Below are 26,552 nucleotides of genomic sequence, written 5' to 3' on the forward strand. Positions count from 1 at the left end.
AAATATATGAGGATCACAAGTCATATGATCAGTAGCACCTGAATCAATTATCCAATCACTACCCTTAGTAATAACAGAAAGATTAAGAGCAGAGTTAGATAGACCTGACTTGGCCACAAATCCGGCAGCAGTAGAAATATAACTCTTGGAAGCAGCGGAAGTTCCAGAATTATGTTTCTCCGATGATTTTCATCGGAAGAAGCCATCAGAAATATTCAATGAAAAAAAGCACTGATTCCTATATTGTAGAGGATATCAGTGTTTGGCTCTGATACCATGTTAGAAGTAGGTTCTAGGCCTAACTCAACCCCACAAAACCGGCTTGTAAGGTGAGGTCTGCACCTCACTTATATATTATAAATTGGCCTTATCTCTAGTCGATGTGGGACTTCCAACACCACAAACTGAAAATCTTCAACTCTTGTATTAGTGTTAAATCCAATGAAATCACCTATCAAAGAGAGTATGAGATAGAAAGAGTCATAATATTATCTAGTTAAATTGTAGAGTTTATAAGAAAAATAAAGATAATCTACCTAGTTATAAAAAAAATGTCTAGTAAATTGTAATAATAAATTAACTCATAAATTGTAATAATAAATTAATTCAGTTTTGATTAGTTGAACATGGATTAGTATAATAATTCTAATAATAAGTATGAGCAATTTTAAAAATTCAAACAAAATAGAAAAGGTAGCTACAACTGAAAAAATTTACTATCAACACAAACAAAAAAAGCATGATGATGGAGCCATTCAATACAAGAAAAAGAAATCAGATCAAGAAATAAAAGCTATAAAATAAAAGAACATGCAGCTAAAATGAAAAGAAAAATAGAAACATGACGATTGAAATGATTCAATAATAGTTTTAAAAATACAATCCAACACAACATTAGCATTAATGATAAGAACAAAAATTGTACACAAAATAAATCCAACTATACAATAAAGGAGCCATACACATACTATTGTAAAAGATCATATCCTCTAAAATATAAAAACAATATTCTTTATTATCGTATATATCTTAGAAACCTTTACTTTATAGCTTAGAAAAAAGATTTAATTTTCTTTCGTAATTAATTGCTTTATATCAAGTAGTGTACATTCCACAATAATTTGGTTACAAATAACTATGCCCTCTAAGATTGCTACATGGATGTGACCAGAAAAGCCAATAGAAAAAAACGCACCAGTAATGTTTTCTATTATAAAATCAAGCCAATATAATAGATATATCTGGGTTTGGATTTATCTTGAAACTTAAACAGAGGATTGTCCTGAAAGAGTGGGTAAATTATAACATCCATAGTCTTATTCTACAACTTTAAACAGTCAAAATATCATACATTTAGGGGCATAAATTGTCTCATTTCTCAATAATACATGCTTCGACTTTTATTATTCTATTTATCTAAATTCTCAACAGATACACCACCTTTAAAACTCATGATTCATACTTTCCTAAGTTTCATAATTTTTTATAATTAAAACTGTAATTATTTTAAAATAAGGTAATATTATACATCGATTATTTTGAAGCGAAAAGAATAATATTTACCTCTTCCACTTTGTTGGTAAGTGAACTTTTAGAACATGTTAATAATCATTGGAGCAGGGGGAGCCCAGTTAGAGGGTGGTCGAGATTGGTAACATGTACAAAAGACAAATCTTAACGGAACATGTTAATAATAATTTGTGATTTAGAAATTAAATTATTAAACTAAATGCGTGTTTAATTTGTGGTTTAAACATTCAATTGTTAAATTAAATTTAATTTAAGCACCATAACTTAGAAGTGGTGCTTTAAAATTAAAACCTGCAAAACAGATTGAGCACGTGAAGTTAGATGAAAATAATAAAACTGATACACAAAAATAGTATAATTTTTTAAAAAATTTCAAAATTGGACAAAATCTGTTATTTTATATTATATTATATATATATATATATATATATATATATATATATATATATATATATATATATATATAAAATATATATATAATATATATATATATATATATATATATATATATATATATATATATATATATATATATATATATATATATATATAAAATATACATATGTATTAGATATGGATTGAGACAATAAGTAGGTGTGTTTTATTATACTAAAACTATATATTTTCGATTGTTATATTGTTGGAATTTCTTTTAACTGGTTAGTTCAGAAAACTACTATTGCTATCACCTAATCCAAGACTAAACATAAAGAAAGGTGCATATTGCTAGTATATAAAGACTGTTAATAGAATAAGATATCATACAGTTGTTAACATTAAGCTAATAAATGATGGCTATAACAGTGAACGGTCTCCCCTTTTAACGACAAGGAAAAGATCCTGCACCAAACCAACTCGTTCGCCGAATAGACCGCCATAGCATCGACAAATGAACGAAGATGCTTCAGCGGGTCAGTCAAACCTTCATACCTTTCCATTGACGACAATACTTTACTCTCCGGTATGATTGCCCTCACCAGTGAAGGGGTGCAGTCCTTGGGCCTGATCGAGTATTTCCCCCACAAGCTGACCATTCTGCTCCTCCGACCTGTTTCCCCGCCCGTTCCCATCACTTCCTCCATGATTTCTCACCTCATGCTCTCCCTCATTTTCGTTCTCATTTAGTCCCACGCCTCTTCCCTCACCCCGTCCCCTTCCTCTCCCATCACCTCTGCCTCCCCCGTTTCTTCCTCCACCCCTGCTGTTTCCTCTTCCAACCCCTCTCCCTGACCCAGCATTATTCTCAGCATTCCCTTGGACCGTAGGTTGGTTGTCATCACTCCTAGAATTGACAGTCTCTACGTTCACAGACTGTACCGAAGGTCCACCTCTTCCCTCACCCCGCTCTGCCCTCATCGCTGCCATCTCTGCCCGCATCTCCTGCATCTGCCTCTGCATCTCCTGAAGTAGCTGCAACGGGACCTCTCCTGCCATCGTGGTCGCTTTTTTGGGTTGTGTTAAAATCCTTGGCCCCACGGTGGGCGCCAAATGTTCCTAAGAAAAGGGCACAAGGTTAAACACAACCGCGCTTTCTGTCTCCAGAACACAGTCTTTACCTCTTCCCGAACGACGATCACCTGCACGTTAGCACTCCGACGCTCAAGTCAGCAGGGTCACCTCAGTATATATGTAAAGTAATCAGAAAAAGGTGAAATACCTGAGTAAGCTTCCTATATTTATAGAAATTGTGTTCTATAATCGTTATTTTTATGTTACCCGCAAGATTCGCGTCATTAATGGCCGTTGATAATGTGCCCTTAATTTTCGCTCTTTCCATTTCCGCACTACTTTCTTATCTGGACCCTCCAGCCTCCATGGGTCGTTCCTTCCACATCCTCTCCCAATCATCCTTGAAGGTCTCCCGATCTACCTTCCCACTCCGCTACTTTCTCATCTGGACCCTCCATCCTCCATGGGTCGTTCCCTCCGCGTCCTCTCCCGATCATCCTTGAAGGTCTCCCGATCTACCTTCCCGCTCTACACTACATAAGAAATGTTTTGGTAACATTTGTCTGGGGTCGGTCGTCCTTCCTTGTTGGGCTCCGATCGTCCAATTCTTCATGTAATCCTTCCCGATTGGGGGTTGACCTGCAGAAGACACTCCAACGCTCAAGTCAGATATGTTTCATAGAGAGGTCAATATTTTTGTTAGTATATCAGAGGATGATTGTACCTGGACATCAGTTGTATACTTATAAGGCTTGTGACAACCAACTCCATCGATTAACCATTAGTGCAATATATTTTAGGTAATCAAACCCAATAATTAATCATTAATATCNTATATTTTTAAATTAATACCTGCTAATTGCCCATGAATGACCATTAACTCCGACCGGTATATTCCATATAGTACATAAGCCCCCCAAGCCCAAGCAAGCTTTTTTACTTAAAAGAGGTGCGTAGGGATTATTACGAGCTTTAAAAGGAGTTGCTGACGTTGTATTTAGAGATTATATCTTCGAAGCTATTATAAGTCTTCACTGCTCTCTGTACCAAGCAGCAGACTCTAGGAGTTCTCTTTGGATCTTTTTCCTGTGCAAGAGATTTTCACTCCAAAAAGTATAAAATAAAGTAAATGCTCCAATAGTTTATAATTTTTATAATGAAAAGGCGTTGGAACCTGACAAAGTTGAACATGTTGAGTAGTCGACTGATAGTTCTTTTACAAACTTCCTGCGTTGAGCGGGGATTTCTGAAACCATTTTCCTCCAGGATTCTTCGAAGTCAGAACACTCACTTCGTGCTTCCTCCCTTCACCACTTTCATTTGGATTGTTGACCGCCACCATAATTCTTGAAGCAAGTGCATAAAGCAGTACAAGAATATAAAATGTTTTAAGGAAATAAGAAATAAGCACCCATTTTTTTTTTTTTCTGAAGTCAATGAGTAGATAAGAATATGGGCTAAAATCGCCGCTTTCAACGCTGTTATCCGAGCATGTGGCGGCGTTACACTCGCCGGTTTTCAAAACCATCAACTTCAACTCCATCAAGTTGTGAAGATAATTCCCCTTCTATTTCAGCGGAAGAAGAATCACTATCATCGCATTTTGAGTGCTAAATGCTGCAAATCTAAATACCATCTTCTCATAAAAATATGATGGTATAAAATCATGATTTATTTTAAAGGTTTCAAGTTATTAATAATATTTTGGTAGTCTTTCTCTCGAGAGCCTCTGTTCAGCCTTGCGTTGCCTTCGCCATTTGAGAAAGCAGTGTTGGTGGCATCCGCGACTGGCTTCAGGATTAGGCCTACTGAGCGATGTGGTACGCTCATGGTTTGGTGATGAATCTGTTCGCGCTGTGCCGGAAGCTGTTCGGCGTTGTCGCAATTGGAATTTGTTCATCATTTTACATTTGCCTTGTGCCACGTCACGGTAGTCTTCTTTCCCTATCGTATTCTAGAATCATCTCTTTCTCAATCGATTCGCGTGACGGAGGAAGGGGTCTTTCGCTCCAGAAAAACAATGCATTTTCTTGACAGAGTTTCTTCACCTTTTGAAAATCTTGTGGTAGCGGTGGAGATGCGGTGCGGCTAGGGTTTCGGCGGTTACAAAGGCAGTTGTCGAGGTGTAAAAGAATTAAACCGTCTTTGTACACTGTTTTGTTCTAAATGCCGCAACATTAATGAGCCTCGGAGGAGCGGTTGAATCGATGCTGGCCTGGGATGTATTGTCCTTATCGCAACAAGCCGAGAGTCCGAGGAAAGCCTTGGTCGAAAATATGAAGATTTTTCAGCTTCAATTTTCAAGATTACTGCCCTTGAAAATTCATTAGCAGGTAGAAGCTGCTGTCAAAGCAGCAATGTTAGTAAGAATATAGAAATTGCCCAAGTTTGGGAAGCATTTACTGCTTTAGAAAAGAAAAAAGATCTATCAATTAAATTAAATGAATTTGATTTGAACCTTGAGAACAGATGCAAAAGAAAATAAGGGCAGCGGAAGAGATTGCCTGTATTTGATTCTAATAATTATATATAAAGGAAATAAGATATTGCTGTGGAATAAATCAATCTTCAATCTAAATAAATAAATGAAAACGGTTGAGATATATAATATATGTATAAATACGTGGAAGAAGACGTCAACGTTCTCGTCAACCTGAAATCACCTTGCCCTGATAAATCAATCTTGAATTAAATTATGCAGTGATAGTAAGATAAATTTAGGATGGTTCTGGATGGAAGGGCACACAGAATAAATCTTGAATAATATACGTATGTTGGGTACATTGGATTTTGCTCCTCGATAAGTTAATATCGAATTAATAAAACACCAAAACAAAAGACTAAAAGAGAAGAAAACACCGTTCTCAAGTTATTGAAATAGGTCAATCAAAAAGAATTCAGAAGTCTGTTCAATTATTCGATTCGAAGTAGTGATGCGTAGACCGAGCGTTCGTCTTGGTTCCTTGCAGTTTCAGTGAGATGTCGCTCAGCCTCAAGGTGGGCACCAAAATGTTTCGCTAACATTTGTCTGGGGTCGGTCGTCCTTCCTTGTTGGGCTCCGATCGTCCAATTCTTCATGTAATCCTTCTCGATTGGGGGTTGACCTGCAGAAGACACTCCGACGCTCAAGTCAGATATGTTAAAATAATCAATTATAAAATAACAAATTTATAAAATTAAAACTGTATAGTATGATATCAGGGTCGAGCGGTTACGATATATCTTATTAAAGATATAAAATAATCAAGAATATCTTATTAAAGATACTGATAAGCAGAAGATACAATAACCAAAGGATAACCACGAATATCTACTTAAAGATATTTAGCAACTAACAAGATTTTCAAGTAAGTCTGTTTATAATTTATATTTAATTCTATTGGGCTTGTATCAGTTTAAGGTCCATGAGACAAATTATAAATAGAGAGTCAGGGCTAGAAGTCAGGTACTTCCAATCACCTTCAAATCACCTTCCAATCATCTTTTACTCATGCTTCATTCATACTCAAAAATATTCTTTTACTCAATCACTTTCTAAAGAGCCGAGGCTCTTCAATACACGTCTGACTTGGGCGTCGAAGTGCCTTTTGTAGGTACCTCCCCCTCTCCATCGGGAAGGCGGACGAGCGGTCAAAGCTTAAAGATCACCGAATGGCCAAGATTGCAGGCGATCGAGCGGCCAGGAGTAAAGAAGAAGAGCGGAGAACCCAGTTCAAGCATCGGAAAGGGGTAAAGCCACGTCAGAAAAGGTTAGTGTCTCGGTCCCACAAAATATCTACCGAAACATTTTGGCACCCATCGTGGGATAGGGCGACATTCCCATGAAAACCACGAGGAATCAAGACAAGCGCTCGGTATCAACATCATTGCTTTGGATCAACACCATAAATTCTCAGCAAAACAAGGACTATACAACAAGAATCGTCATCTAAGTTTCATCAACAAGATACATATTTTTTGAAATATAAAAATCTTAAATCTATAATTACATTAGATATTACGATAACTATTCTATATAAATATTCAAAATATATACAATATAACGATTATGTGATATATAATAACCAAAATACAAGATAATCGAAATGTTATACTACAATATAACCATAATATACTTATACAGTAGGAGGTCGGACGGACGGTCAAAACCGAGATGAAGGACGACCGGTCCAAAGAAGCAACTGAATCGGTAAACACCTCTAGGGAAGCCTGGTCAACCAGGACTGACCAGTACATCCGATCGGTCCTAAAATCAACCCCCGATCGGTCGGAGCGAATGAAAGGACCGCGATTTAAGCAGGTAATAAAAAAATACCCGCCTGGTCATTACGATGACAGTAACTACACAAAATTAAGAAAGTAAACAGGGTTAGGGACATTTGAGCCGAGGTTGGGCCGTCATTAAGAAAAGGCTAAACACAGGCCCACCAGGAAAACTATAAATAAGAGGTCAAAGGTAAGAAAGGTAGGTAACATTGATTGCGCATTTACTCTAGACTACTACTTTCTCTCTCTATGTCTACTGTGGATTTGAGACCTGACTTGAGTGTCGAAGCCTCTTTAACAGGTGACCGACCGACGTTGGATTCGAACATCGGAGGACGCACTTTGGAACCGAACGACAGGACTGAAGGACGTTTGTAAGGACCGAACGGCAAGGAGAAATTGTGAAGGGTTGTTCATTACATACCGAAACATTTTGGTGCCCACCTCGGGGCCGGAGGATTGTAACCAATGGTGACCACAAGAAACGCGAGTACGGAGGAACATGCCGAGATGCTGCGGGCAATGGAGCAACGAATGGCAGAAATGCAACGTAAGCACGAGGAGGAGATGACGGCCGTCAGGGCCGAGTGTTTGGCTCAGATAGCCAAGTCCAGGAGTGAAGGAGCAGGAGGGGAAGTGGGAAATATAGGAGAGAAGAACGATTGGACGATTGTGTTGGAAGAAGAAAGAGCAGAACACAATAGTGCTCGGGCGGATGGAGGAAGAAGGGAAGACAAGGACGAAAAGGGGGACAGGGGCGATAGTCACATGCTCATTAAGGTAGAGGGGCCATTGGTCCCGGTACCTTTCGTGCTGGAGATTATGGAGGTCCATATATCAGAGCAGTTCGTGCCCCCTCAGTTTAAGATGTACGACGGGTCCACAGATCCAGCCACCCATGTCAAATCTTTCACCAATGCCATGACATTCCGTACAGGCTGCGATGCCATCTGGTGTTGGGCTTTTTCTTTGTCATTGGAAGGAGAAGCATTAGACTGGTTTAACGCACTCCCAAACAACTCCATAGAAAATTTTAAGGGCTTGGGCGAGTTGTTTAAGAAACAATTTGCTGCTTGTAACATGGAAGACGTGACCATGGTAGACCTAATGAATTTAAAACAGGGCAAGGAGGAATCTCTGAAGGCCTTCATGGACAGATACCAAAAGACAGTCCGGAAAGTCAAAGGCCTTAGTTAAGAATTAGCTATTCAGTATGTGATGCCCGCATTAAGACCAGGCCCATTTAAAGACATCGTATGCCGGAATCCCCCTCAGACCATGGAGGAGCTACGCCAGCGCGCAGCCGATGAAGCACGGGTGGAAAACATGAAACAGAACTACCGGCGAGAACAGCAGGAAGCAAAGGCAGACAAGAATGATGGGAAGAAAATCGAGGGACAAGGCAATAGGCAGAACGGGCCGAGGGGGAGAGAAGGGCCAAGAGGCCCGTGGTTCTAGCAGTATACCTCCCTCAACGCCCCGAGGGCCCGGATCCTACAAGAGGTGTTGAGTGCACAAATCATACCAACGCTTGCGAAGTAGCCCACTCCCCCGGGAGTCGACCTGAATAAACATTGCTTATACCACCAAAACTCCGGACACGACACGGAGGACTGCCTTACCCTTAAAGATAAAATCGAAGAACTGATCCGGGCCAGACGTCTGCAACACTACATCAGAATGGATAGGGACGATCGGTATCAGGAAAGACGTCCTATTCCAAGGCACCGGAGTCCAAGGCGCTCGAGTCCGAGGCCGAGAAGTCCGAGCCAGAAGAGTCCTAGGAGGGAAGAAAGGAACAATTACAGAAATTACGATCGCCCGTGTAGAGGGGAGGCCAGACGGGCGGACCGACAAAGCAGAAGTCGTAGCCGAGGGGACAACAGAGAAGACCGTTGAGGGGAATAATTAACACCATATCTGGTGGATTCGCCGGAGGAGGATCTACTTCTTCCGCAAGAAAGAGAAGCATCAAGGCGTTACGGTCCATACATGTCGTGGACGTCCCCATGAGGACCATGCCGCCTATTACTTTCTAGGACGAGGACTTCCACGCCCCGGACCCCGACCAAGATGACCCTATGGTGATTACTGTTGAAATCGCGAGATACAGAGTAAGCAAGGTGTTGGTCGACCAGGGGAGTTCGGTCAACACCTTGTACTAGAAAACTTTCCAGCAGATGGACATATCGGAGGATCTCATAGTCCCCTATGACGAGCAGATAGTGGGATTTGCAGGAGAACGCGCTACGTATACCTAAGTGAGAGCCCTTCTTCTGTTGTGGTTTCTCCACCTCTCTATGTCAACAACTTCTAATCATGGTCCCGTTCCTTCTACATGGCCCTTATTTCTAAAAACAAGATGGGCTTTCTTAACGGCGCCATCCCCATCCCAACAACCACCGATCCCTTATACCCTTCTTGGGAAAGATGTAACACTATGTTAATGTCATGGATTCTCAATTCCCTTTCTCCTTCAATTGCTCAAAGTGTTGTGCTTTTTGAGTGGGCCACTGATATCTGGCGCGAACGATTTTCTCAAGGAGATTTGATTTGTGTACTGAGTTACAGGAAGAAATCTTTTCTCTCAAATAAGGTGCGCTCTCCATTACCGACTTCTACACCAATATGAAATCACTCTGGGAAGAGTTGGACAACTACACATTTTATCCTTATTATTATTGTTATCTGCATCTTACTCGCACTTTCCTGTATCTCTTTCCTTTGCCTACCTATTAGAGTAATGCTCATTTCATGATGTGATATCTTCACAACTCTTTTTAACAACTTTTTGACAACAGGACACGTGTAATCATTTTATTGATATGTTTGAATTTATGTTTGGAAAAATATTTGAAACGGACTAATCATAAACTATCACGTATGCGTTGTTAAAAAATTGTCAAAAAAAAGTTGTTAAAAGAACTTTTTCCTTTTACAATTTTTCTTCTTTTACCTTCCTTTTCATATATATCAAATCTTTTTTAAGAGAAGAGAGAGAAAAAAAAGTCTTATACAATGAGTGCATTATGTAAAAAATATGATATAACAATGATTCAACATTAGAAAGGATATAGGAGATGTAAGAACCAAAAACAAGAAAAACATAATAGACCTGATAAATTACGAGATAAGAAAAGAGGAGAAAGATGTAAAGACGAAATGCATTAGAAATAATCAACTTAAGCGCCAAATACTAATTTTAAAGTCTTTTTTAATTAGAAATGAATAAAAAAACATTTTGTTTAAGAATTTTAAAATGGTGACCACAAAAGTTAGCAATTCATAATATGGAAACTTACAATTAAGAACGTAATATGTTGTATTTGAATTAAATTCTTATTTTATCAATCTATTTTGACATACTATAAATATATGACTTTTTCAGTACTAGATAATTAAAAATAATTTTAGTTAAATATTTAAAAGTATAATGGGAAAATTTTAATTTTATGCTAATTCAAATATTTTTATTCTTTCAACCAATTAGAACAAATTTCATATTGAATAATTTTAATTGAATTCAATTTGAAATTATTAAATTTGCTAGATTTTTTTTCTAATTTAGATTTTAGTTTGAATGAACAACATGAATATGAAAAGTATGGAGTATTTTGTGAAATCTAAGTCTAAATTTTTCACCTTTTCCATTCATTAATCTGACACGAATCCTTATACAATAAAACATGTGAATAGAGGCAATTAGTAGAAGATCATGTTGCACACTTGATTTCATAGGTTAGGTGTAATTCCCATTTGTGTTCTGTTTTTTCTTAGTGCTCTTTTCTTATTAAAGCTTAATGCTTTCAGAGAGAAATTCATAGAGTGTTAAAGTGTTGGCCATCAAATTTCCTTCCACTTAGAAGTTTGCTTTTCCATCACACAGGGATTATTAGTGAGGAATATATGCTGCCAAATAAATGAAATGAACATATTAAAGAGTTGAAATCTGATCACAAATTGTATTTGAAAACTTTTGGAAGTCTGCTTTGCTATTTACTTCTGCTTTGTAAATGTACAATTAACAGGGATTATTAGTGAGNTTTGCATTATCACATGTCAACATGTCAGCTGGATTCCAAGACACTTCGATCAATTTCAGGGAAGAACAAACATCATAAGATCTGGAAAATTTTCATTACTACAAGTTTTCGTGTGAAGAACGAAAATCTTAAATGTCAGAAATTATAATCATATTTGAAAAAATTATCAGAAAAATCTAAAATTGTTATGAACAAAAGTATCTTTGATGGTCAACATATAAATCATTCCAAATCAGCAACACCAATCATCTTCTTCAAGGTATTTAGTTCTTATATATGAAATTAAACGTCTTCAGAAGAGTCAGCAAGAATCTTAATTCTTGAAGAAAATTGTTATTCATGTGAAAAAAAAATATTATAGCAATCAGAGGACCCTCCATTCTAAACCCACATTAATCATTTATGTATCTTATATTATTCTTTAATCATAATTAAAATTTCTCTAATAATCAATATCACTTGAACTTAAATATAAATTAACAATTGATCAACTATCCATATACTACAAGGTTTGACACATGTTTGAACGCAAAAGCAAAGTTATCATGTCTCTGTCGAAAATAGATCACTCTCTCTATAATCTCAAATTCTGTTTTCTTTCTTATGCTATCTCATTTTCTTTAAAATGTCTTTCTTTTTAGGTTTAATACCTATTTTGGTCCTTCCTTTGGGAGGGTTTGTTCAAAGTGGTCATTCCGTTTTTCAAAAGTTCACTTAAGTCCCACCTTTTGTAAAAACTGTTCAAAGTGGTCATTTTCGCTAACAGCGTTAAGTTCATTAACCGCAGATGTGTCAGGTGTCTAATACCTGCTGATTTGGCATTGTTAATTGTTTTTTAAAAAATATATAATAATGACGTGGAAATTAAATTAATTAGGGTTGGATTAGTGAAGGATTTAGGGGTTGGCTCGACGCCGGCAACAACACCTGTCCCGCAACCATGCAACTCCTCAAAACCAAAGACTTTGTTCCCAACCGAACTCTGCAAAGCCTCATCCAGATCTGGTCCGATTCCCTTCGCCATTCAACTATCCTCTCCCCTGACCAGGTCCTCCTAACCGTCTCTCAATTGGAAACCCACTCTCTCCGCTCCGCTTCCCTCACCAAACTGCTCCTCTTCGCCACAGATTCTCACCATAACAAACTCTTCCTTTCCAAACTAGAACCCTTGCTCAACCAACTCATTCGTTTCCTCCACAATGTCGACGGAGGACTCATCGCCAGAGCTAACATTCAATTTCTCGAACAAGTCGTCCTTCTTTGCTCAAAGGAAACAAACAAAGCCTATTCTCTGCTTCTTGTTCTGCAACGAGGAGGCTGCGATTCGAGATTCGCCTCCGCCAGGGTTTTGCAGTTCATCGCCGCAGACGTCGAGTCGAAGATTTTAGTAGCCGAGAAGGAAGGCGTTGTTGCGGAATTGCTGAAGTCGGCGGCGCCGGAGAACGATCCGGCGCTGGTCGAGGCTGCGCTGACGAGCCTAATCGCGATTTTCGCGCCGAAGCGGAACAAACTGAAGCTGGTGAGTCTCGGCGCGGTGAGGGCGCTGTCGAGGCTGTTGGCGGAGGCGGAGCTGGGAGCGGTAGCGGTGGAGAAGGTTCTGAAACTGGTGGAGGCGGCGTCTTCGACAAGGGAAGGGCGGAAGGAGATATGCGAGGACGCGGCGTGTGTGGCGCGGTGCTAAGCAAAAAATTACCCCAACATCCTTCTCTAATCCAACCTTAATTAATTTAATTTCCACGTCACTATTATATATATATTTTAAAACAATTAACAATGCCAAATCAGCAGATGTTAGACACTTGCCGTTACGTTGTTAGCGAAAAGGACCACTTTGAACAGTTTTTGCAAAAAGTGGGACTTAAGTGAACTTTTGAGGGACCACTTTGAACAAACCCTCAGGAACCAAAATAGGTATTAAACCTTCTTTTTAACTTTTACTTTTGATTACATTTATCTATTTATGATGAAAACTATTGTGCATATTTAGTAGCAGCCCTTAAATTTGTGGTTGCCTATATAATGCACCATTTACGAAACATTCTCCTCAGCCTGAATCCAACACACACCTCTCTGCATATTCACATTTAGTTATACCAACCAAACGACACTCATTCCCACGCCACCATGACCAAGGATTGCGGCCACCACAACCAGGATCGCCAGCAGCTCCTCCGCGGCGTATTTGCCGCCATCCTCGCCTTCATCCTCCTCGTCCTCTCGTAATCTTCCTCATCTGGATCATCCTCCGCCCCACCAAACCCCGTTTCGTCCTCCAAGACGCCACCGTCTATGCATTCAACCTCTCCACCGTCTACTCATGAAAAGTTGAGAATCACCACAAAAACTGGTGAAGAAAAGCATGGCTACGAGAGCACACTGTTTGGTACTTGCATTACCAGCTCAAGGTCACATCAATCCCATTCTTCAATTCTCAAAACTACTAGAACGACAAGGGGTGAGAATAACTCTCGTTACAACTCGTTTCTACTACAATAGTTTGAAAACTCTGCCTCCTTCTATTGCCCTTGACACCATCTCTGATGGGTTTGACAATGGAGGACTAAAAGAAGCTGGTTGCTTTAAAGCCTATACTGAACGCTTCTGGCAAGTTGGGCCATTCACTTTTTCTGAGCTTCTTAAGAAACTTGGTGGATCAAAAGATGATGACGACCATGTTGATTGTGTTGTTTATGATTCATTCCTCAGTTGGGCACCAGAAGTTGCCAAGAGATTTGGGATAGTTGTTGCAGCTTATCTAACTCAAAACATGGCTGTGAATAGCATATACTATCATGTTCACTTGGAGAAGTTGCAGGTTCCACTCAAAGAAGACGAGTTTTCCTTCCCTGCCATGCCTAAACTTTATCTTGAGGACATGCCTTCTTTCTTCTTTGGTGAAGATTCGACTTTTCTTGATTTTGAAGTTTCTCAGTTCTTCAGTATTCACAAAGCTGATTGGATCCTATGCAACACCTTCTATGAGCTGGATAAAGAGGTAACAACCAAACAATTTCAATATATAGATTGTGTTTAACTTATATGTTTATTCTTTTAATGTTTTGAACTTTTTGTATCAAGTTACACTAAAAACCATATTACAATAGAACTTTTCTTATAATACTATGTATATATCTATATATTTTCTCAAATTTCTCGCATGTAGTGACTAGAAAACACTTTTAGATAGCAGATTGGATCGTGAAGGTTTGGCCACAATTTAAGACTATAGGACCAAACATTCCATCTTTCTTTTTAGATAAGCAATGGGAAGATGACCAAGATTATGGGGCCACAGAATTCAAGAGTGAAGAATGCATGGAATGGTTAGATGATAAGCCAAAAGGGTCTGTTGTTTATGTATCGTTTGGGAGTGTGGCTTCCTTTGGTGACGAGCAAATGGAAGAAATTGCTTGTTGTTTGAGAGAGTGTTCTAGTTATTTCTTGTGGGTGGTGAGAGCTTCCGAAGAAACCAAACTTCCTAAAGATTTTGAGAAAAAAAAAACAGAGAAAGGTTTGGTAGTAACATGGTGTTCCCAACTGAAAGTTCTTACTCATGAGGTTGTCCGGTGTTTTGTGACACACTGTGGATGGAATTCAACTTTAGAAACTTTGTGCTTAGGAGTTCCAACAGTTGCAATACCATATTGGTCAGACCACAGCATAAATGCAAAGCTTCTTTCAGACGTTTGGAAAATTGGAACAAGAGCTCTAGTTGATGAGAAAAAAGTTGTGCAACGAGAAACTCTGAAGCACTGTATAAAGAAATAATGAATGGATCTAAAGAAATGAAGAACAATGCCATTAAGTGGAGGACTTCGGCAGTAAGAGCTTTTACTGAAGGTGGTAGTTCTTATGAAAATGTCAAAGAATTTGTAAATAATTTGATCAATAATTCAGTACATTCATAAGCTTCATGATCAAATGTAATCCATTTTATCATTTATGTTGCCTTTTGTTTAGTTATATTGGTTTATCAGTAAATTTGAAAATGAAGTTGTGGATTATTGTGTATACAGAACATGCTGCATTGGTAGACCATTGGTATTTTGCTCAAGTAATGTATAAGACAACTATCCGTTTTAAAAGTCCTTATCACTTTGGTACTTTACTCCGCATATGAAGAATTTGTTCTTCGTTGTTATAAATTATCTTTCAATTGAATAAGTTTCAGTTACATTTTTGTTTCGGAATATTTTTTTTTGTTATTCTTTTTAACCCATTAGACAAAATTTGAAATTTGGAAATTTTAAATAATTTAATGAAGTTCATAAGTTTATTGTCATTATTTTGTATAAAAAATAATATTTTGTACGTTAATTTTAATGTTGGTGTAACTTTGCTTACAATATTGAATAACAAAATAATCAACTTATTGTTGGTGTAACTTTGTATGTTAATTTACAGAGTTGTAATCTGATCAGAAATTGCAGTTGAAAACTTTCGAGGTCTGCTCCTCCAGAATTTGTATCAAACTTGCTATTTACTTCTGCTTTGTCAATGTACAATTAACATGGATTATTAGTGAGGTTTGGATTATCACATTTCAGCTTGTCAGCTGGATTCCAAAGCAATTCAATCAATTTCGGGGAAGAACAAATATTCTTCGTTACTTTAATAAGGTTTCATGATATGTTGCTCAATTTGTTGATTTTTACATAGAAAGAATTGCGAAAGATACAGACGAATATGTTCGTTGCACTAGGGCTACTTTGCAGTACATTAAAGGAAAAAATGGATGTAATTGATTTTGAGACAAGACTTTATAGTTCAGAGTAGATACTTCCTATTTTCTTCAAGAATTAATGCTAGAAGAATATAAAGAGCCAAACAAAAAAAAGGAACATCTATACGTAGGTGTATGTTTATAGATACACATTTCTCAGTATTGTCCATAATTCACGAGTTATTGCTTTTTCTTTTTCTTTTGAGGTTTCTGATAAGATAAGAAAAGATGTTACTTGCCATCCTTTTTCTTAACAAGTGACTTTCGGATCTTTTGTTACTGTTGTTGTAGGTTTGACTGTTGAGAAAATTAAAAACCATTTCTTACGCATACATGTTAGGTGATCAATGTTTTTCTACTTCTATGTTACCTTAATTGGAGTTATTTTCCTTGGGTACAAAGGCACTCTTATTTTCCTTGGGTACAATTTCTTTCTCCACGTCATAAAGTTGGATGATATTGGTTGTGACTATTGTCAGAATATGAGAATATGAAAGATGTATACTTGTCAAAATAAGCTTCTATGGCATCATATTATCCAGTTTTTGCCTGGATGTGGTAGATAATAATGTGTTAGTCGTTGTTGGTTGTTTTAAATGGTAACATCTCTGTAAAGTAGTTTTTGCCTAAAATGATAGAATCTGGACAGAAGCTGGAAAGATGTTAAGCAGGTTCTAAACATTATGCTGAGTGAGTGCGTCTGTTGGATCCAATTTTAAGCATCCAAACTCTACCCACTTTCTCCATTATTTTTCTTTACAAACAGTAATGATAATAATAGACCTATTAAACATATTTATTGTCTACTTAAGACATTAAGTTATCTTCAAAACATAATACTAAATGATTAAATTGATTTTTAATTCCTAGCTTTTTTAGTGCTGCTGCACCACAATTATTTTTCTTTACTACCAATCAAATAACTACATACATTTTTATATTCCTATATACTTTAACTTTTATGTGCTAATAGTATTTGATGTTTATCTTTAAACCATATATATATATATATTCAAGCTTCAGCTCTTGTTCAATGAGTAATTATTAATTTATTGTATACAGACTTTAACCAATGAGATACTATATATTTACTTTACAGTTTCTAGATATTTTTGCAACTACCTTGGTAAAGTTATTTCTAATTATATATTTTGAAGAACGAAAAAGTTTATTGACGAAAAATAAATAAATGAAGAAATAGAAAAAAAATAACATAAATTTTTCTTCTTTCCTATGAATGTGAAATAATCACTATGGGGTGTAACATGAAATGATGTGGCAAAGTTAATAACCCATTCATACTCTTGGTTGGTGAGATGAATAAAGTCATCTCCATAGATTACGACAACTTCACCATCAAACACATTTATAATAGTTGTTTCATCTTTTTCTTCTCTTCAATTGTTATTGTTATTGTTCTATCATCCCATAGTCTCTATTGCTTGAGGATTATGCACTCTTTGATCATTTGTCCAGGTTTATTACAATGGAAATATATGATGTCTTTCTTTGGCCTTGACTTCCCTCTTGACTTACTACGATCATTGAATCATTGAAAGCAACTATTAAATCTCAGAGAATTTCTTCCTCTTTACTTAATAATTGGCTCTTCATTTTGAGTAGAGGAGATATCCTTACGGTTATCCTTCCTCCTAGTTTCTTCATTTAAGGGCCTATCCTTGATCATGTCAAAAGTCAATTTTCCATTGGGAGCAGAGTTACTCAAAGATATCACTAGTCTCTCCCAGTTGTCTGGTAATGAGCTAAGCAACAACAATGCTAGTAGCTCATCTTCTAATACAATCTCCATAGTGATAAACTGATTCACGACATTCTAAAAACTATTTAAGTATTCAACTACTGAGATATCATCCCTGTATTTTAATTTTACTAGCTTCCAAATAAGGAACGCCTTATTCAATGAATTTTTAGATTCAAAGAACTCGTATAATCTCTTCAATAAGTTGTAAGCTAGAGTCTCATCTGATACATGATGTTAAACAAATTGATCTATCCTTTGCCAAATTACACCAATAGTCTTTTGGTTTATCTTCTTCCAATCTCCCTTAGATTTATCTGCAAGTTTAAGGATATGATACTTAAAAGGATCATATATATCTTTGTAAAATAATAGATCTTCCATTTGGGATTTCCATTTTGAATAACTGGTAGAATCCAATTTAATCATGGTTTCAACATCATCACCGTCGCCAATTTATAGATCACGAACCAAAGCTTCTAACTGAAGCTTTGATATCAGTTGTTTGGAAGATGACATAAATTACATATAATAAGCGGAAGCAAAACCCCAGATTAAATCGTCTGCTTATAAATAATATGGAGCACAATAATAGTTAAGGGAGAGTTTAGAGACACCAGAACTTTTATAGTGGGAAAACTCGAATATGGAGAAAAACCCATAGAACATATAGTCCAGGAAAATCTTCCAGTAATAATAATTAATGAGTACAACAAAACTCCTTTTGGAACTTTCAAGGATTTACAGAAAATATTCCTTCACTCTTAAAGTGGATAATAACACAAGAAAAGACCTCATTGGATATTTAACTAAACAAAAAGAGGATCGCTCTGACTCTCTGATCTCACCATAAACACTCTTTATAGTGGCTTCTCTGGGTTTCTCTCCAGAGATATTGAATGGAGAAAGTGAACAAAGCTCACACCTCTCATGATTTTCTCTCCATTGTGTGTTTTCATCTCGTAGCAAGCATTCCCTTTCAATAGGCCAAAAACGTGTGTTAGGTGGAGTTGGTGATATCTTTTGTGCAGTTGCAAAAGAAACCATGTGGAGAATTCTTTTTTGGTATCCAAAGCCTTGTGGACTAAAGAACCGTGTGGGCCGAATATTGGTGACCTCCACATGACACGAGAAAATAGGCCAAAATTCATTTGAATGTCAAGGATGATAAATAGGATCATGCAGTCTTCCATTAAGTTGTGTTCAACTTGTAGGGAGAAACTATAGTCCGCAATATGTTCTTAAACAAATAATTGGAAAGTATAAATATTATTGATTAATTGGGCTGGATTTATTTTAGCTTTATGTAATTCCATAAAATCTTTGGTATCCTTTATTAAGGACAACCTCTATTATATGATATAACTTATATCATAATTAAATTCAAGTAAGAGATTTTACAAACTTTTCATTTACTGTGACAGCGAAGCATAGTGAAACAAAGCCTTATTTCAATTGACAGTAGATTTTTATTGTGCGATATGCATTATAGAGATAACAAAGGTTTCAGTTTCTGAAGAGAAGTTCAAATGACAGGCAAAGGATGATAAGGAAAAGGGACTAGGTACAGTTCATCTTTTCTTCTCATTGTGAGCCCAAACACCTCACTCATGTTCAATTCTTCACTTGTGATTCCACTGGGAAGTTTCCAATCAAAGTGATACAACAACATTGCAAGGGCAAGTTCAAGATTTCTAATAGCAAATGTGCTGCCTGGGCATATCCTTCTTCCACCTCCAAAAGGAATGTATTCAAAATTACTCCCCTTGTAGTCAATACTGCTATCAATGAATCTCTCGGGATAAAACCTCTCTGGTTCGGTCCAATAGTTTGAATCTCTTCCAATTGCCCAAGCATTGACTATGACTTTGCTTTTGGCAGGTATGTGATAGCCATGTATCTCACATGTTTGACCACATTCTCTTGGAAGCAAAAGAGGAGTTGGAGGGTGTAATCTCAAGGTCTCTTTCACAACTACTTTCAAATATTTGAGTTCATCGAGGAAATTTTCATCAACCCTTCCTTTCATGTTGAATACCTCTCTAACCTCAGCTTGTGCTTTTTTCATTATTCTTGAATCCTTCATCATTTCAGCCATCGCCCAATCTATGGTTGTTGATGATGTCTCGCCACCGCCACCAAAAATGTCCTTAAAAATAGTTTATCAACCAAAAAGGTTAATAGTAAATAATCATATAGACACCATGCTTCTAGAGTTATTAGCCAAATGTTTCACTTCTAAAGAGCTCATACAATTGGAAAATAAGATATAAAGGGGAAAAGTGTCAGACATTTAGAACAATTTTGATTTCCTACTCTTTTTTTGGTTTTAAATTTGTTTTACAAAGACTCATGCTACTGAATAATCAATTTTTCCCCTAGAATATGCTATGTTTTGATTATGGCTTCCAAAAAAGAGTGTTTTAGAAACCAAAAATAAAAACATCTAAGACATATTTTCTCATCAAGCTCTTCTATTTCGGGATCCTAGCTCAAAAGAGTTGCAGAGTACTGTTTGGTGAGGTATGTACTTGGTGAGTGTGTAATTTCTTTTAGATTTTTAAAACTAAAACCAGTTTCTGAAAATACAAATCAAACTCACCCTTATCTAACTAATTCCACTTTCATAGCAAGTATGACAAAGGTTCTGAACATTAAATGTATTTGAAAGAGGTTCTGATCCATACCAGAATTATTGCCTTGATGTTGTTCCTAGTTAAAGAAAAATCTTGTTGGCTACCATCTTCATACTGTAAGAGAATATCCACAAGATCTGTTGCTTCCCTTTGGTAACCTTTGGCCTTAGACTTTGTCTCCTTATGCTCATTGATGATGTTTTCCATTATCTGATCAGCTTCTTGATGCACACTCTCGAGCTTATGCCTCATGCCAGTGACATGTTGCAACCAAACAGCAGAAGGAAAGAAATCTCCAATGTAAAAACCTCCAGCAACTTTGGTTATTTTGTTAATCACCGATATAAATTTTTCATGGTCTTTGAATTTCTTGCCAAAGGCAGCCCTTGAAGCAATTGCATAAATTGATGAAAGTACAGCTTCGGTGAGGTTAATGGGGTATCCTTTATGCGCATCTATCCATTTGACAAGATTAAAGAGCTCCTCTTCTCTGATTGGCTGGTATGAGTTGACACGTTTTAGGTTTAAAAGCTCTAATGCGCAAATTTTTCTTAGTTGCCTCCAATAATCTCCATAAGGAGCAAAAGCAATGTTTGTGCAGTTGTAATTGATTACATCAATAGCTAGGACTTTAGGCCTTGTGGCAAAGTTAATATCATGGGTTTTCATCACTTCCTTAGCACACTCAGGGGATGAAATGACAATGGTAGAAACCTCTCCAAGTTGAAGATGCATCAAGGGTCCATATTTTAAGGCCAGATCTCTTAATTTTCTATGGGGCAGAGAACATAACAGATTGTGCATATTTCCTATAATAGGTAGCTTTCTAGGTCCATGGGGCATGTTATAAGGTGTTTCCTCAGCTTTCTTGTTTTTGTTTCCTATTTTTCTCACTATAAGGGTTAAGAATATAAGGAAGAAAAGAGTTGAAGAATAGAACACTAGTTCGGCCATGGAAGAGAATCAGATTTCTAATGCAAGTCTGATCCTTCTAGTTTATGTTTATATATACACTCACCATTAAATAGGAGTTTGTCTAGTACTAAAATTTGGAAGAGAAGTGAATTCAATTTTCCTAATAACATTTAGAAGATATAAAATTAGTGTGAAAGGTTTGGAAAAAAAGAATGGGAGCTCCCCCATTAACAAAACTAACAATTTGTCTATAAAAAAACAAAAATCAATAAATACTGATGAAATACTTAGCATTTAATACTAATAAATAAAGGTAATAATTTAATTAATAATTCCAATTAATATTAAAATTTTCAATTAATTTTAATTATATGAATTTAAAGAATAATTAAATCTATGTGTAACAAATTAAGAAGCACAAAAGGAAATTTTTTGACTCATGACACTCATTCATTAATTCACAAAAAAAAAAAAATCATTCTCTCACGAATAAACAACTTCATTATTTTCACAGGTGACATCAATTTTCGTGGCAAGAGAACAACCCTTTACATTACATTAGAATTACATGAAATATTAATTATTAATTTATACATTATTAATTATTAATTTATAATTTATTCATTATTTTATGCACTTTATACATTATTAATTTATACATTATTAATTATTAATTACAGTAGTAATCATAATTTCAATTAATAATTAATAATTTATACATTATTTTGTGCACTTTATACATTATTAATTACAAATTACAGTAATAATAATAATTTCAATTAATAATTAATAATTTAAATATAAACTTAATCATTTCAATTAATATTCTACTTGAAACAATGGAGCACATGTCATGGTTTATAATATAATAAATAGTAATAATAGTTTTCATTCAATTTTAATAAAAATAAATATGAATTAAGATATAAAGATGATTAATGATAAAGTAACTAATTTTAATAATTGATTTGATGTCATATATTTAGTCTAAATTACTAAGTTGATGATATAGATTTATATTATTTGATTTGAGGGGATAAACTATAACTAGGATGTATTTAGTAATAATATTTCATTAAACTATATGAATTATCAAATAACAAATAAATATATAAATGTAACAAAATAGAAACACAAAATATAATTTTTTTTATACATGACACTCCTTCATTAATTCACATAAAAAAGCTAAAAGGAAAATAATTCTCTCACTTAACTAATAAACTAATAGGATAAATCAATCTGACTTTATAGAAGTCTACAATTTCAACAATTAAATATCTACTTTTTTTATATGTGACACAAGAACATCCCTTTCTTTATTACACAAGATATTACATTACAATGTTGTATTACATTAGTTGGATTACGATATATTACAAAAAATATTAATTGCGAATGTATATATTTTATACATTATTAATTTATATATTTTTAATTACTAATTATAATAATAATAATAATTTCAATTAATAATTAATAATTTAACCAAAAAACTAAATAATTTTAATTAAGATTGTAAAACATGATTCATATGTCACATACATTTTGTAGTAAAAAAATGCTTATAAAACTTAAAACCGCAATTTCCTGAATCCTTAAGGACTTATCTGTGGTATATTGCGCAAGTCCCCCAGGATACAACAGCAACTTCTCAAAAGTATTCGAGGATATACCTAGGATAATTTTTAGAGGAGGAAAATAAGAAAGAAGAATGAGAGAAGACTTATTTGTGATGTGTTTTGGAATGGAGAAAGAGTTATCTATTTATAGAGTTAGGGAAGAATAAAATCAATAAAAGACAATAAAAACAATAAATAATTTGACCGTTGCAGCACTTAAAAATTTGACTGTTGCTAATTAATAAAAATATTAACGTTGCAAAAGTTTATGAACGTTGCACAACTTTCAATTGCAATAAAATAATAATATTTTACAACAACCCCCCACTTATTGGAAGAGAAAGTTGTGAGAAAAATAAAATAAGCATTTATCCTGGGTCTCATAGGATGTAATGCATCAGAGCTGGTATAGCAAGCTATATGAACCAGTCTTGGATTGAGATACTTAACACACATTGTAGATGGTATAACAAGCTATATGAACCAAAGACACTTGACGTGTGTTAGAGGTTTATCAATCACAATACACCCCCACAATCTTGCTATTATCGTTGTGTTGCGCTTACTAGGCCATGCGTGTGCCCGATATTCATGAGTGCTCTAGAGATCATGCCAAGATCTCATGCAAGCGGCCCCACTCGACACTCATATAGGTGATTTCATCAAGTGTATGCTGCAAATCATACACCATAATATAGGTGATTTCATCAAGTGTATGCTGCAAATCATACACCACCCATAAGGGATATGAAAATCAAAAACTTTGTTTAAGCTAAAATTCTTTCACCACATAGAATTTTTATGACAAAGATTAACCTCTCAATAATGTAGTCTCTGACACTTTCACACACACCATAGGAAGGGACATAATTGATTAAAATCAATTTAGTGCTATCAAAACTAACAAGTGACTTGGTTTTACCCATATGAACCTTATTCATGGGATCTCCAATCACAAAGGTTGGGTTATCATCACTTGTTTGTTAGCTAGTGGCTTAAGTCTCATTCCCCTCGATGTTTCTAATATCATTTGTCTTCCCAGGGGTTTTGTTAGAGGATCTGCTAGATTCCGTTCTGACTTCACACAATCAATGAAAATAGTTCTACTCTTTAGTAGTTGCTTCACCAAATTATGTCTCAATTGAATATTTTTATTCTTTCCATTGTAATTCTTATTTTTACCTATAGCTAATGTCGGTTGGCAATCACAATGTATTGACATCGATGGGGTATATTTCATTCCTAGTGGAATGTTTGCTAAGAAGTTTTTCAACCACTCAGTCTCACTATCAGCCATCTCAAGAGCGACAATCTTAGATTTGTTGATCTTACAATAATTGTTTATCTGGCTGATCTCCATGTAATCGCACAACCCCCAAGTGTGAATACATAACCATTAGTGGATTTTGTCTCATCTGAATCAGAGTTCCAGTTAGCATCACTCCCAATGTTCCTGATTTGGACATTGAGTGTACCTACTCAGTCTACCTATTGCATAAGCAATATCAATTACTGAGGTTGAGATAACGATTCTCCTTTATTTTTCACCAATCATAAGGGGTACTCATAGGTTTGAAATCATAATACTCAAACTTCTTAAGAAGTTCTCAATATATTGTTTTAGAATAGTAATATACTATCTCCCTTCCTTATGATTCCAACATCTAAAATTACATAAACTGAATAGATTCTATTACCAAACTTCTTTTTATTAATTTTAGAAGCACATGAGTTTTATTCTTAATTCTCTGTCTTATAATTAGACATTTCAAACTGCATAATAATGGGTCATTAAGCCCAATTAGTCCAGCCCAAGCCCAACCAAAATTCCAGGGGTTCCTCGGCCAGAAGAGAGTTGACAACGCCGGCCACCGCCACTCCATGGTAGTCCACACCAGCACCTTCATTCGCACTACTCATATTTCTAACAATAGCCACCACGGAACCTCAGATCCCAAATCGTGCAATCAACATGCACAAAGAAAAACTCAAAAGGATCAAGAACACAAGTGATTCCCAGAAACAAAACTTACTTCCAGATTCCAATTTAAACCCCAAAATCAGAGGACAATAAAACCCTAAATCGCAGAATCACGAAAATAAAGCCCAATTTTGAATCGAAAACCTAATTCCCAATTTGCAAGAGCAGATTGCAAATTTCCCAATTTCAGAAACAAGTTCAGGAACCCTAATTTCAAATCATAAATTACATGAACAATTTGCAATCATATAAACCCTAAATTTCAAAATCATAAGAGGAATCAAAATCATCCACCCCAAATCACTATTCTCACGCGAGAACAGAAAACCAAAAAAAATCCCTAAATGAAACCCTCGTCGCAATATGCAGAGACCCTCTCCACAGAACGTAGAAGCTCCCATTGTGCCATAGCCGCGCCTTCGCCGCGCCTTTCCGCGCCTTGCCGTGCTCTCCACCAACCGGGAGAGTAAGCGGAAGACCGAACAGTTGACGGCGGGAAATTGTGCAGGAATACTTAGAGAAATTTCCAACTGGAACAATTTTATTTTTAATTAAAAAGTAAAACAACAAGAACTAAAATTTTAACGTAAAGCAACCATTTTTCGTTTTTTAAGTGAAAAGTAAATAAAAGGAAAGAAACCAGGGTTTCTCTATCCAAAATAATTTAAGGCTTCATCCCATTGCCTACAACGGCCATTAAACCGCAGGTTCCCCTCTTTAATGTTAAAAAAAAAAATTATATATGTACTTAAAAAGAAATACCATGTAAACCCAAATAAAAATGGTAAACTAATATTTATCAGTTTCATATACTTACAGAGCTTATCAAAATTCGAGAACCACTTAATTAAACACCAACATTCAACCATGGTTTTAAGCATTCAAACTTTTAATTAACAAATATCGAAATAATTAATTGAATAATAAACAATTCAAGAGTATATCAATATTCATCACATAATCAAATAATCAAATAAGATAACAAAGATAACTTTTTTTTCATGCTTCCAAAGAAAATCAAAGATATCTCCAAAATTCATCATACAATAAAACAATAAAATTAATGTAAGCTTCACGTACTTTTTTGACTTTTGAGAGTAACGAGATTGGAAAAATAAGTCCTTAAGATTGTAGTAAAAAAATGCTTACAAAACTTCAACACTCACACATACTCATAAGTCTCCACACTAATAAGATATTGTCCACTTTGGGCCAAGTCCTCACAGATTTGTTTTTGGTACCACTCCAAAAGGCCTCTTATCAATAGAGGTATCTTACGTGTATATAAACTCATGTTCATCTCTCATTTTTTCTGATGTGAGACTTTATTTGTACCCAACATCCTCCCCTCAAACAAAGGATCACCTCACCTACAACGGAAGTCTTCTTTCTTATCCTCAAGTATACCATGGTCAACACTTCTCTCTCACAATCCATGGTCAAACATTGAGCATCTCTTGCTCTCGACCTCTCATGATTCACTTCCAGGCTATCGGCCACTGGCCCACTTTCTAGGGCTTCACCCGATCATGGAGGGATGTGTATTCGAGGATCACAGAACTAGCAGAAGCAAGAAACTCTGTATAAATTTATACCCAGGATAATTTTTAGAGGAGGAAAATAAGAAA

General features: G+C 35.8%; 3 protein-coding genes and 1 pseudogene across 3 annotated transcripts; 2 read left to right on the top strand and 2 right to left on the bottom strand.

Moving 5' to 3' along the window:
• Positions 1-2,481: 2,481 nt before the first annotated feature.
• On the bottom strand, positions 2,482-2,964 carry LOC106753346 (cell wall protein IFF6-like). Its single transcript, XM_014635145.1, has one exon. It carries the CDS (start codon positions 2,962-2,964, stop codon positions 2,482-2,484), a length of 483 nt encoding a protein of 160 aa, XP_014490631.1.
• A 9,042-nt stretch (positions 2,965-12,006) lies between these two features.
• LOC106753347 (U-box domain-containing protein 29-like) lies at positions 12,007-13,006 on the top strand. The gene has a single exon (XM_022777483.1). It carries the CDS (start codon positions 12,229-12,231, stop codon positions 12,967-12,969), a length of 741 nt encoding a protein of 246 aa, XP_022633204.1. The 5' UTR covers positions 12,007-12,228; the 3' UTR covers positions 12,970-13,006.
• A 613-nt stretch (positions 13,007-13,619) lies between these two features.
• Positions 13,620-15,394, top strand: LOC106753335 (annotated as a pseudogene).
• A 3,886-nt stretch (positions 15,395-19,280) lies between these two features.
• LOC106753348 (cytochrome P450 71D9) lies at positions 19,281-21,324 on the bottom strand. Its single transcript, XM_014635147.2, has 2 exons — positions 20,458-21,324; positions 19,281-19,919 (listed from the first exon to the last, which is right to left on the bottom strand). Exons 1-2 carry the CDS (start codon positions 21,247-21,249, stop codon positions 19,296-19,298), a joined length of 1,416 nt encoding a protein of 471 aa, XP_014490633.2. The 5' UTR covers positions 21,250-21,324; the 3' UTR covers positions 19,281-19,295.
• Between the last annotated feature and the right edge of the window lie 5,228 nt (positions 21,325-26,552).

The sequence above is a fragment of the Vigna radiata genome, unplaced genomic scaffold (assembly GCF_000741045.1).
Source record: "Vigna radiata var. radiata cultivar VC1973A unplaced genomic scaffold, Vradiata_ver6 scaffold_222, whole genome shotgun sequence".
In the NCBI taxonomy this organism is placed as follows: domain Eukaryota; kingdom Viridiplantae; phylum Streptophyta; class Magnoliopsida; order Fabales; family Fabaceae; genus Vigna; species Vigna radiata.

Bases quoted from the DNA above. Each gene is read 5' to 3' on its own strand.
- LOC106753346 (XM_014635145.1), bottom strand. From the start codon at position 2,964: ATGGCAGGAGAGGTCCCGTTGCAGCTACTTCAGGAGATGCAGAGGCAG.
- LOC106753347 (XM_022777483.1), top strand. From the start codon at position 12,229: ATGCAACTCCTCAAAACCAAAGACTTTGTTCCCAACCGAACTCTGCAA.
- LOC106753348 (XM_014635147.2), bottom strand. From the start codon at position 21,249: ATGCCCCATGGACCTAGAAAGCTACCTATTATAGGAAATATGCACAAT. The intron at 19,920-20,457 runs GTATGGATCAGA...ACTATTTTTAAG, and splicing joins ACATCAAGGCAATAATTCTG to GACATTTTTGGTGGCGGTGG.